This window comes from Giraffa tippelskirchi, chromosome 13, assembly GCF_054371585.1.
Source record: "Giraffa tippelskirchi isolate mGirTip1 chromosome 13, T2T-mGirTip1v1.2.pri, whole genome shotgun sequence".
NCBI lineage: Eukaryota > Metazoa > Chordata > Mammalia > Artiodactyla > Giraffidae > Giraffa > Giraffa tippelskirchi.
Genome location: NC_137287.1, coordinates 69,908,966 through 69,922,927, shown reverse-complemented (window position 1 = coordinate 69,922,927; position 13,962 = coordinate 69,908,966). Strand labels below are relative to the sequence as shown.

The window sequence follows — 13,962 nt, the reverse complement described above, 5'->3', positions numbered from 1 at the left end:
GAGCAAAGCCTCTAATCCCTCCTCACAGAGAACAAGAGCACTTGTATGGGGGCTGTGGTGAAGTCACATCCAGACCCCAACAGCACGACTGACTATGTGAAGTGGACAAGACCACGGAGCAGAACAAGTATTTTTTTTCTCACATTTCTGTAAGCATGATGAAAAGTAGATGCTGGTTACAGAAATCAAAGTTGAAGAACGAAAAAATTCAAAGTGGAATGGAAAGTAATGTTTGGATTAGGATGTCATCTGAACATGTCTGTATTTGAATTAATCATATTATCTCCAAAGCCTAGAGAAGACATTCAAATAAATCTCAATGTGGAAAACAAGGATAAACAAATCGTGGCGACCACAGACCTCTAATCATCAATGACATCTCCCGTAGATCATGTACATTCAATATTTATGAAGGTACACCTCTAGTGATTAAATTCTCAGAACATATGGACTATTTTCCTCATATTATAGAAATTATAACATGAAGAGAGAGTCATATACCATAATCACAGCTTTTAGATAATGTATAACTAAAATAAACATGTAAGTTGACATACTTCTCTGATATATTCTAGGAAAGTAATTTTCCTCCTAAAAGTTCATAATTGACCTCTCTAAACAACAGGCCCAAATTCTTTTTTCAGTCACACTTATACCAGGATATGGATATTTTGATATTGAGTTTTTATGACTATGATTCCATGGTAGCATTATTTCTTTATATTTTTCCTCTTTTGTTGGCTTAAGTAATATATCTATTAACACTTCATTGAATTGTAACTGTTAAGTGACATTGTGGAGTCCCTGGCATTCAAGGTGTGCTTTACTTTGTCAAAATGTCACCTTCTTGTCATTTTTAAAAGAATACTTTGCTAGCATTTTATAGTGTTTTTAAGTCTTCTACACTTTTTTCCCCAAGAACTAACTTTGAAGAGGAAACTACTTTTCAGGACATGTTTCTAACATTAACAACTTTTATTCTGTTTGTAGCTATTTTCTTAATTATCTCTCAAACCTGTCTAAGTATCTTCAATGTTTCTTATGTCAACTGCTGGAGAATAAGATCTCAGAGTAGTGGTAATCTGCTGATATATGTGTCTGACAAATCTGAGAATGTTTCCCACAGACTTAAATTCTCTAAAACCACATGTTCACATATATTACCTAAAACCTCAACTGTAAATTTGTTAGCCTTTTTACTAACTGAAAGTAACTTACCAAACTTCAGAAATAGCTAATTACTTATGTGTCTTGAGCCTGCATGGGAAAATTCAAGTGCATTTCTGTATGGAAAAACAGTAACAATTGAAAAAGAGAGGGATTATCCTTGGTGGTCCAGTGGTTAAAGGTCCCCCTTGCAATGTAGGGGATGTAGGTTCGATCCCTAGTCGGGGAACAAAGATCCCACATGCTGGAGAGCAACTAATTCCATGTACTGTGTATTGCAACTTAAGATTCTGCATGATACAACAAAGATTCTCCGTGCCACAACTAAGACCCAGCACAGCCAAATAAATAAATATTTATTTGAAGGAAAAAAAAAAGAGTTTCTGCCATGTTTTTCCCATAGGGCGGAGACATTAATCCACAAACTCTGGCAAGGGAATTAAGAAATGAACTGATTTGTCATCCTTTCCATACTTTTTTTTCACTAGAAAGCTAAAACATGCTTTAGTTATGACATTGCTGCTGAGGTACAATTTCTTCTCTTTTGACTCAAACCCCATCTGACTGACAAATTCTCTATCACTGCTGATATCCTCATTTGTTTCTATGAAGGCATTCTAAGGATCGTTCATTATGTCCCTAGTCTATGACTAAATTGTGACATTTCTGCCTCCACATCATTGTTGAATCGGTCTTCATTTGGTCCCATTAGAAATTCTCTGCAACTGGGACGGTTTATTCTCACTTTAATGTCATAATTTTTTATTTAATCTCTTCCTGTTTATTCCAAAATAATGAGTTCTTTAAGTCCCTTTCATGGAAGAATTGACATATGAGTAAAGATTTAGAGATGATGAGGGAGTTCACCAGAGAGATAATGGGGATTAAGAGTGCTCCAGGAAGAAGACACAACCATTGCCAAGGCTGCAGGGTAGATGCGTGACAGGCTCACTCAAGGAAGAGCAAGGAGGCCAGGATTGTTGTGGCAGGGAGAGAGGCAGAGAGGAGTGCAGTATGAGGTCAAAGAGGTAAAGAGGGGCTGGGTCACGAAAGACTTTGTGGGCATGAAGTAAAGATTCTTTATTATTCGTCCACATTCCTTTCCACCTCCCCATAGTGAAATCAGAGATAAAGATAGTGGTCTCGAAACAGAGAGACGCAAAGATAAAGACAGAAGTATACAGCTATACATTCATATATGTGTATATGCATATGTGTAACAGTTTTAGTTGGAATTATATTGAAATTCCATGAATTTTTCATGTGCTGTGTTGGAAATCGACATAACAGACATGGCCCTGATCTTGAGATTTAGAATTAAAAATATGAATATAAATAAAAATGCAAAACATAACTTTTAAGAGGTATGAAAATCCATCATTAATAATATAAGGAAAGAGCTGCACTGCATATGTTAATCAACGAAGAATGTCTGAAAAATATTCATTCAAAATACATTTGTTGAGCCAGGCACTATTCCAGGTGCTGAAATACAGGACTGCACTTAAATTCCAGTGGAGGGAGACAGAAAATTTAAAAAAAATATATATATATATAGATGTATAAGAAATAATATTAATAAAATTCATATATAAAGTGATAAATTCCATGCAAAAGAAATTACCAGGGTGAGAGTGATCAAAAGTACTATGAAGAGTAGTGTCTGCAATTTACAGTAGGATGAACAGGGTGAACTTCACCTTAAAGATATTTCAGCAAAGTTGTGAAGGAAGTGAGGAAGCTGTCACATAGATAATAGGAAGAAGTGAGTTCCAGGCAAAGGGAGTTTCAGTTTTTTGGGTATACAAGCACTTTTGATTATTTAATTGCAAGACTAAAAAGAATGACTTATTGGCATTGAGGCAAAAATACCAAGTCATCCATGGGAAAAATCAGGTTTCTTAAGATCCAGAAATAGAAAACAGACACAAATCCTGAGCAATAGAAAGTGGGTCTTGATTTTTTTATACCCAGGGAAGTTATTCTTCATGTATAAGGACAATGGGCAGGGATTCTCAAACATGTAAGAACCCAAGAACTATAGAACTCACGACTTCTGCATGAAAAACGTTAATGAAAACCAAGCAACAATAAAAATAAATGAGTACTGAAGAAGTCGGGTTACAAAGATTAGTGGAAGACATTAAATACAGACCTAAGGTTGAACAACTATGTGAATTGTAGCTTCAAAATTGCATATTATAAACATTAACAACTCAAAAATTATTAACTAAGAAAACTTAGAAAGTGGGAGGAAGGGGCAAAAGGAATTGTATTTGAGTTCAATTTCTTAGCTGTCAGCTGAATTCCAGTGATACTACCTAAAGTTGAAACATAGCTAAGAAAAAAATAATTAACCCAACTTTAAAACATTTTATAATATTTTTAACTTTAGATCTTTTAGAACTAATAATGTTTATTATGAAGACTCATTTATCAAAAAATTGGTAATAGTTTGTTCCACCTCAGTATTTTGATTTAAATAATGATTACAATTAACTTTTGTTAAAAAAAGTTACCTGTATTTCAATTTCCACTATCCATCCATTTTCTATTTCAATTTATATATGTGCATATACAGATATCTCAAATGATCAAATGTATACAATGATTATTTCTGGATAATAACAACTTTTGTTGATCTTTTCCTTGTATTTTTCCATTTTATCCTAGTCTGTAAATAACAAATTATCATATTTCATAAAAGCAGCAAAGTATTTTTGAGACATATAGTCTAATTGGTATTTATTTGGTTAAAGATGAAAACTGCTCCAAACTAGGGGTCCAGTTCTTAACTCTTTAAGACTTGGTTTATTAAAACTCTTTCAGCTGAAGGAAGATTATTAATAAATTCCTGACACATTGCTGACCCAAGGCTCTTTACCAAATACCCTGGAATAGGCACAGTGGATAACCTCCATGCCTTTGCTTGTAAACTATTGCTCCCCCTACTCATCAGATCAGATTTTTGTCTGAAGGCTGCTAGGGAAGAGGAGCTCAGGAAGAAGGGGACAAATGGAACTGCACAGAACCCCAGCGTATTTATAACCATTCCTTTTTTAAAAAATTTATTTGGCTACGCTGAGTCTTACTTGTGGCATGTGGGATCTCGTTTCCTGACCAGGGATTGAATCTGGGCACCCTGCCTTGCGAGCATGGAGTCTTAGCCACTGGACTGCCAGGGAAGTCCCACAACCATTTGTTCTATTCTTCTAACCTACCTGGCAAAGTGACCTGGCATCCCACAAGTCAAACTCCCTTGAAGAGGTGGTCGAGTTCTCTGATGTCTTTTGATTTCAATATTTAAGCCAATATGCCTACAATCCTCTAGATGTTTGGGGACTGTTGTTACTGTGTTGTGTTTGGTCACTCAGTCGTATCTGACTCTCTCGCAACCCTATAGAATGTAGCTCGCCAGACTCCTCTATCTATGGGATTCTCCAGGCAAGAATACTGGAGTGGATTGCCATTTCCTTCTCTGGGTATTGTCCTGACCCAGGAAAAAAACCCACGTCTCCTGCATTGGCAAGCAGATTCTTTACCATGGAGCCCCTGAGGAAGCTCTGTATTCTGGTACCCTTGGAGCTATGTCAGCATGAAACCGCATCCCCATATTATTGTTTTCTCCATAGTGCTGCTGTGCTCCTGGGTAGTAACTTTCCTTTCTATTTCCTTTCTCTCTTTTGCTTTGGTATCAAGCCAAATGGATCTAAATGACACCAAATAAGATGTGTCTTAGATCAGTTTAAGAACTATCTTAAGGATAGAATCTTAGGGTTGAGGAGAAATCTCCTTAAAAAATGTCCTAGATAACTGAGGTTTGAGAAACAGGGGCCGAGTTGTAAAACCGGGAACTTCTGCCCTGCGTTTGTCACAATGGAAGTGACTCTGTCCAAGAATCAAATTACTACCATTTCCCCCTAAAAAGCACCAGAGCTCCTTGGAGAAGAAAGAGGCTGAGTCCAGGGCTGGTGCATGGAAAGAACTTTCTGTTGCACTACAAAGTAGGGAGGTGTTCGAAGAATGGTGAAGTCACATTCAAAAGAAGGCAAGAGGGAGCTTGAAGGGTCTCCCACAAATTCTGCATTAATCTGAGCATCAAAATAAATAATAATAGTAATAGATTAAAACCTTAGCTGCTTCAACTGTATTCTCATGGTCTCATTCTCACCCTTTCTCCCCACTTTCACCTCTCTCTCCTTTACTTCCTGCCCTTTGAATTCTATGCAGGGGAGTAACATGCTCTTTCTCCTCTTCTGGAGATACATGTGCTGTAACAGGAGTCGAAGTCCAAGTTTTAGTTTTAGGCTTTGGGGTGGTCACAGAGAAAACAGTCTGTTAACTGAGTTAGGTTCTCTGCCACTGAAACCAACCTGGCATGGTCTAATAGGATGATTGATTAGGTTTGAAAGATCACATTTCTGCTTTTATAGGTAAAACAGTTGAGTATCAGAAACTTCATGTGGTTCAATAACACGGTCCATCCAAGCTCATGGGGGTTTTACATCAAACTCCTTAGTGCCAAACCTCAAGCTATTTTAAACTGGTTCCCTGTTTTATTCTCTGAGCCTTTTATTGCCTTGGAGGCCTGAAGAGGAAAGGTGACTGATCCACAGGCAGAACACGGGCCTCCCTGATGACACTGTGTAACACCTCCTGTATCTCACATCCATCCCCTCCATCAGAAGCAATGTCACAGACTGAAGATAGCGCTGGGCCAGGGGACCAGAGACTAGTCTTTTCCTGGCTTTCTCATCACCTAATGGAGGAAAGCTGGAGGAGCTGCAACTTCGCTCGGCCTCTCTTCTTTCACTGCAAAACAGAGGCTGAATCAAGACCAAGTTGTGTCTGATATCGCTTCCAGTTCTAATATTTTACAGCTCTTTTCTTAATAGGACTTGGCGGGTGTGAGTGTAAGGGGAACAACCTGAGAGTAAGTACCATATTTATACATGTATTGGTGTCCTTCATAGAAAGTCACATCCACCAATCAAATAGATCACCAAGGTTAGAGGGGAAAAAATGCACTTTATTAGCTGAAACTGGTAGTTGAGCCAAGCCAAAAACAAACCGCTAGACTCCATGTTACTTAATATGCTTTACTAACCCATAGTATGTCATTTTACATGATTTAGCAAGAAAAACATACTTTAGCTGATTTTTAAAGTTTTTTTCTTTCTTTCATAAATCGAAAGTTTTTTTAGGTGATTATGAAGACTAATCATTTGTTCACAAATCTATGGGCTTCAAATTATGAGTCTCTTTTGAGAGTCTGTAAGAAAATGTTTTAAATGCTTCGGCTCTCTGCTACCCAATTATAACAACGCTAAATTTAGTCAGATTTTGGTTTGTCCTTATCTGCAGAATGATGACAATCTCTAATTTGGACTTTCCAATATAAGCATTGTTATGAAATCGTCTGTAGTCTAAGATTGCTTAGAAAAGGCAAAAATAACCTTAATTCTTGCAAATCTGTACAACAATATGCAGCATAAAAAGAAGAAAAGGCTCATTGCATAACAACTCACTAGAACAGTGAATATCCTCAAAGTGTCCTTCCAAGGAGTTACCTAGCTCGAAAAACAATTCTAATTTACTCACGAACACTTAAAACAAAACAAAACTGTAACCCCCAGTAAAAATTTTATGAGCAGTTCTGGTACAGGCCACACAAGGAACAGAGAAAGGAGTAAGATATTTAACAGATACGCAGAGGTCACATTTACACCATCAAATAATTAGATCCTTTGGTTATATTTACACAATCACCTTTATCACTTATTACAGAGGTCCTCCTTATAGGAAAAACTCAAGCCCAAAGTCATAAACTTCATTTCTGCAAATCCTAAGAAAGCCAATCAGCTTTGGTCTAATGACCAACTTACTCTTGTTAAAAATTTCTATGCATGTACACCCACATACATAAACATTCCCTAGGTAGCCAGAGGTTTTATTATCAATTTCTGAGACATCATCCCCTTTCTCTCACCTAAAACAAAATTACTTTCTTTTCCATATTCAATCAGTAGTATATTATGTCTTTTTTCCTTCTGTATCTTATGCTATATCCAAGTCTTCATTAGATAATTTGGCCCTTTCTGCCATCAGAGCATGAACACTATTTACTAACTTATTTAAAACCAAGGTACACTGCATGAACTGGAGAGCTACCCATTAATATTTCAAGAAGTTGCAGAAAGAATTTATGTTATGAAAGATGAAACAGACAGCTAGTTAAAGATGAAGTCAACACAGTGAGGTATTCTGAGGTTCCTGTTGGACAGGATTGATTTGCTAAGTCTTCTCTTCCCTTTTTCCTCCTAGGCATAACAGAACTGTCAAGTAGAATTGGTGTTATCTTTTGTTCTCTTTAAGTTTCCATTTCTTTCTCCTCTTTTTCTCTGTAGTTGATATCACAGGTATAGGTCAATTAGATGGTTTTCAAAACTGGATTCCAGTGAATGAAAGGGTCTCTAATGACTGCTTTGAATATTTAGCAGCCTAACATTTACTATTCTTTCCAACATCCTGCTTTTCTAGAATACTTCTTCTGTTTAAAAGGCTTTAAAATTCTTCTATAGATTTTAGGCCCATACCCTTTATTATGGCCACTGGATTGGAGTAAGTATGAATCTTATAAGTAAAAAATAAACCCAAATTTACTAACACCTAAAAATAATGTTTTAATGCCTAGCTAAAAACTAGTAGGCACTAAATAAAGTAGTATGAATAAGGACTATCATTCTTGGTCTTCTACAATCAAGCAGATTCTTTGGAGGCTATTTCAATAGGACAACAGTCACTACTTTAGGGTATAGTTCCTAAATGCATGCAAGTATAACCTCATTCATTCACTCACTGCATATTTTCTGTGCTTCCACTATCGAGACAGGCACTCGGTTCATGAGGCAGACACAACAGTGAGCTACAAGGAAGCAGGCCATCACTCTCACAGAACTAAAGTTTGTGTAGGAGAAATGACATTAACCAAAGAACTGCTGAACAGAAGTTGGTTGAATTGAATCAGTAGCATCAACACTATTTTCTGGTTACAGATAAATAACTAGTGTGATAGGCAGGTCTAGATTATGATTATCTACACCACTAGTACCCCACACATTTATTCTGTTTATTCTTCTACATAACCACTTGGAAATTTTCAGCATTAACTACTTGGTGTGTCTCCTGGTTCTGATTCAAGTAGGGAGGAAGAAGACGGAAACCAGTATTTACATGTATATACCAAGCATGCCTTTCATGTGAGTTCACTTAAGCACTTAACTGCTTTTCACACATTTGGGAAGAAAAGTATAATTAGCACCATTTTACAGGAGGAACCAAGGTTAGTTTAGAAATGCTAACCAACTTGTCTAAGGTTACCCAATAGGTAAGAGCCAGGATTTGAATATCTGTAAAGCCATTTACATCTACATCTATACAGTAAACAATATAAATACAGATATACAAATTTGTACACAGATATAAACATATAAAAAATATAGTATATACAAGCAAATATATGTATAAAGCAAAATAAAATGGCTATTTTTAAAATGCAATTATAAAAATACGTTCCTTACCGGAAAGTATAGAAGCAGAGACCCAAAAAGGATTGTTTCCAACAGGATAAGGCCCGATGCCCTGATGCTCTGAAAAAAGTAACAAAAATAAAAATGTCAATATTAACTGACATTTCTAGGCATGGAACAATTTATGCTCTTGTGACAATGCCTCAAGCAGAACAGCATTCTTTGGTGGGGGTGGATAATTAGAAACTGGCTTATATTTCAGACAGGCAAACTTCACTGAAACATGCAATAAGACTGACTGTAAAGGTGGGGGTAGACTTAATGATATTGCCAGTGGCTTCATGGAATGTTGTTCTCTAAAATTTGAATCACTATTTAGAAGATCCTGCCAATCTAAGAAATGCACAGACACAGAAAATCTTGCCTGCGTTTCTGAAATATCGGTGCCAAATGCATTTCTGAATGCTATTCCTAAACCACTTCACAAATCCTCAGCAATGGTTCCAGTGGATAAAGCAAACATAGGTACAAGTTTTGGTGTCTCAATGGTACATCTCCCATCATGTCACAACATAGTCCCCAAAACTCAGTAACAGCTTTACTATTTAAATAACATAAATCACATTTAAAACCAGAGGTATCTCACTTTGTGAAATAGTTAAATTATTCACTTAAAATTCAAAAGAATAAGTTGATTTTTCAAATATACTTCATGATTATTTGAAGTTTGCTAAGCATGGTGGTGGTGGTTTGGTGGTTTAGTCACTAAATCGTGTCCAACTCTTGCGGCCCCATGTACTGTAGCCCACCAGGCCCCTCTGTCCATGGGATTTTCCAGGCAAGAAAAATGGAGTGGGTTGCCATTTCCTTCTCAAATATATTCAATAATCTTGAGATATTTTGTTAGACTCAAAAAGGTGAAATGCTAAACTACAAGTTCATTACATTAAAAAAAAAGTGTCAGGAGAGAGCAGCATGGAAACATATACACTACCATACGTAAAATGGACAGCCGCTGGGAATTTGCTGTATGACTCAGGGAACTCAAACCGGGGCTCTGTGACAACCTAGAGGAGTGGGATCGGGTAGGAGAGAGGTTTGAGAGGGAGGAGACATATATGTACCTGTGCCTGATTCACGCTGATGTATGGCAGAAGCCAGCACAATATGGTAAAGCAATTATTCTTTATTCAAAAATATACAAGTTTTTAAAAAAAGTGTCAGATAACTGGACAGGCAGAGAAATAAAATTCCAATTCCTCTTCAAAACACTGGGAAAACATTACTAGACATAGAAGAATTCTTTATGTAATCCTTCAAAACAACTCAGGGTCTTCATTAATCTAGGAATTTGGGAACAGAGAAATGAGTTTAGTCAGTGAACAGACTTGATTATTTGAGTGGCTTCTCTCTCTTGGTCATTATTTTAGCTAGCAGATGCTCTTAGTGAGAAGAAAACTTCTATCAGCAAGACTTTAAATGGGTTTTGGCTGACAATTTCCAACACAACAAATTACATTCATACCTAATTATGAATACTCCATAGTTTAGTTTTTAAACTTGCTCCAAAATGACACTAATTTAGAGTGAGAGTCCAAAATATAATGCAAGACTGCTTATAAAAAAAATCTACGCAATATTGTTTGAAAATGAAGGATATAAAAAGCAGCTGTAAAGCTTAGTGGAAAAAACAGACATTGCAGTTAACATTATCTCAGTTTGAATTATGAAACAACCACTTTAGTTAAGTGATCTGGAACTTCAATGGCCTCCCATATAAAATGGGTATCCTAATCTTTGCCATATTAAATCTGACATCTTTAATAAAATATAAAGTACACAAAAATGGCTAGCATCATGGCTGACATATAATAAGTAGGTATGCATTCCTCAAGGTAGAAAACACCAGCAGGATTGTGAATTTGAAAACCACAGAGGTATATGTAAGTAGCCATAAAAATTGTCTTAAAGCTTGGAATCCAAAATGACCCCAGAGGAGCCAAAAGCCTGATGGCAGAAAACATAAAAGTTCTTTTTTTTTAGGGCCAGTGGGTTGTTAGCTATATTGCAACTATCACTATCTCATAACAGTTGTAGTGGTGTACACTTTCACATATTCTCAGAGCAAATAATCTGTCTCCTTTACATCTGGATGTGTTGAACAATCTTAATACTTCATTGCCTTCCTCTGGTTGGGTAGAGGAGCCCATGATTTCAAATTATAAACTGGAACTCAACAAATGATTCCATAATCAGATGTAAGGCCTGTACAAAATACGTGCTTTTGTTGTTGTTTTTTTTTCCAAACACTTGGGCTAAGTTGGTTTTATGGCCTCACTGAAAGAGTGGGTACATAATAGGTGGAACTTCAGGGACAAAGAAGAAATCTCATGCTCCCTGAAACCTTTCCACATTGACTTACTGGTAACTGGAAGTTCTTTTAACTGGAACAAAGTACTTTATTTTGTATTTGGTGCTAACGATTAATACACATGTTGTAAGTAATACACTGACTTAAGTTCAAAGTCAAGGGCAGGAATCTTTTCCTTAGTGTCTAAGTGATAGGATAAGGAAGGAGAGAGGAGAGATTGAAAAACAAGAATGGATAAAAAAGATAATGGACAAAATAACAGAGGGCAAGAAAAAATTTCATATCTTTCACAGTTTTGCCTGAGATAGAAATGGTGGTATGGGGGACTCCCCTGGTGTCGCAGTGGTGAAGACTTTGCCTTCCAATGCAGAGGGTGTGGGTTCAGATCCCACATGTCTTACTGCCAAAAAATCAAAACATGAAACAGAAGCAATATTGTAACAAATTCAATAAAGACATTTTGAAAAAATGGTTCATGTTAAAAAATTTTAAAGAAAAAAGAAATGGTAGTATGGAACTCTTTTTAACCAGAGTTGCTAAGTGGAAAACTCTGAAAAACTTTCTTGAAAAATGATAAACAATATACAGTATGTTGAACAGTATAATACAGTACTGATTTATATAAATACTATTATAAATATATGTATATTTATACAGTACAATATTTATATAAAACATATACATACAAATGAAAACTGTATGTTTTCTATATGTATATACATATATATAATATATAAATACATCAAATTCAGGTCTGGAGGATACATGCCAAACTGACAAGAATGTACTTTCTTCCCCTGGAGAAGTATATTTGAGGATGGATCAATTTATCTGGAAATATTTTATTTTCTTTGGAGATATAGTCATATATTGCTATATGTATTTTAATAATTAAATAAAGTGAAAAAAATCATCTAAAACGTGTCAACTCAACTAGTAGAAAATTCTACCACTGGGTATTGCAATATGCAAAGAATTCTAAACAAAGCCCTTCTTAATAATATCTACTGAATAAATATTGTTCAGTACTGACAACATGCATAAAATGACCAAACCATATGATACTTATAGGTGAATATAAACCTGGGGGAACTACTGAGCCTAACTGTGGCTTAGACTCCAGACAGAGTTTACAACAGACGAGGGCAGATTCTACCTCACTCCACTCCATTCCACTTTCCCCATTTCTTAAACTTTCAGAACTGACCTGTGAAGGTTTACAGCAGTCAGATATTAGATCTGTAGCCAAAAGAGAAAGGTTAATCTAACCACACTAATTTTATAAAATTATGTCAAAGTCAATTTCTCAATTCCATAATCTCCAGATACAAAGTACAGAGGCATAAGATGAAGCATAGCTTGTCACAGGATTTGCCAAGGATGCAAGCATGCAAAGGAAGCTGAGTTACTGGAAGTAATAAGATGATAAGAATGCTTAAGTCAGAACTTTTAAAAATAACTAAAATAGCTTGAAATTATTTCCTTGATCCTATAGGGGCTAACTCCTTCATTTATAATTGTTAAACATTTTTCAACCCCTGGAGCAATTAATGTATATCTTGCTAAAACAGTGCAGCTATTTTTGATCATAGCTAATACCTTCAGCCTTACAGCAATTAAAGTTTCCTTCCATTACAAAAGGAACCTCTGAGAATGAGGACATTTTTTTACAGCTGGACTTCAGGATGTAGGATGAAAATGTAAGAAAGCAAGAGAATTCAATTCTGCAAAGAACGAACTAGCACAGGTTTGAGTGATAAACCAAGACTCTATAATTGTATATCATTTACAGAAAGAATTAGCCATTCTGACAGGAGAATAGTCTCACAAGCTGCACTTTTTCTTTTCATTCATCTATTTCTGTAGAGAAAACCACAGACAGGGAGATTAACCACCTGATGAAATAAGTAGACCACAATAAACTGGAGACAAGATGTGAAAGGCGAACCTGAAAAGAATCCTCACACTGAGAGGTATGCAAATGCTATTTTCAATAATTTTATTTACAATTATATCAATGGATGAGAAGAGACACATCCAGTTTGACAGACTATGTGCAATTAGTTTGTCTTAAGAAGATCTGTGATGGAACACTGAAAAACCAATCAGATTTAGAAAAATGTGTCAAGGAACAACTGCTCAAAATGTGGTTAGTTAAAAATCAATAGTAGTTTTTCAGAAGAATTCACAACAGCAAAAAAAAAAAAGGTTTAGAAAAGCAGAAGAAAATGGTGAGGGTAGAGATTCCCAAAACTGAAATATAAGTAACTCAGATGATTATAAATCTGTGGAACAAAACACATGGGCTTATATCCAGATGGTTTGAAATCTCAGCATCTCCTGCTCACTAGCTATGTGACCATGGGCAAGTTGCTTGAGCTTCACCTTCTTCATTTATAAATGGATATAGTGATGCCCACCTTGAAGGACTGCTGTAAAGATCTGTAATCATGCTGCCCAACACAGAGCAGGTTCTCAGTCAATGGAATTTCATCAGTCTTCCATGGACAGATTTAAGAGGTGGGGTCAACACATCTGAGGCCACTCTAGCTGATGAGTGACAGCACATGGTCCTGACATCCAGAGCTGCTGGTCCCACGTCAGGGCGATTTCCTCTGTGTATCCAATCTGACCCTCTTACCCAAAGGAACAGGACTGAATGTTACAGCGTACTAACAAAAATATGCAGCACTATTAGAATATTTAAACATAAGCTACAACTAAGGAATCTGGTTGATATTATTTTAAAAGAGGCTAGTAGATGTAAAATTTCTGACAGTTTTATGGAAAACATTAAGACAAACTGTGGCATGGCTTTAACTAAGAAGTATTTTAATATCTAAGATTCACAAGGAAGTCCATTTTTGTATGTTATGGTAATATGCAGTGGTGCTG

At 36.1% G+C, this 13,962-nt stretch overlaps 1 protein-coding gene across 1 annotated transcript in view; it reads right to left on the bottom strand.

The window, feature by feature from the left end:
* Positions 1-13,962, bottom strand: part of GPR158 (G protein-coupled receptor 158) — a 275,596-nt gene that overhangs the window by 68,563 nt on the left and 193,071 nt on the right. Inside the window, exon 5 of the mRNA XM_081556821.1 lies at positions 8,748-8,816. Coding sequence (XP_081412947.1) covers positions 8,748-8,816 — 69 coding nt within the window. The remainder of the gene's footprint in view (positions 1-8,747; positions 8,817-13,962) is intronic.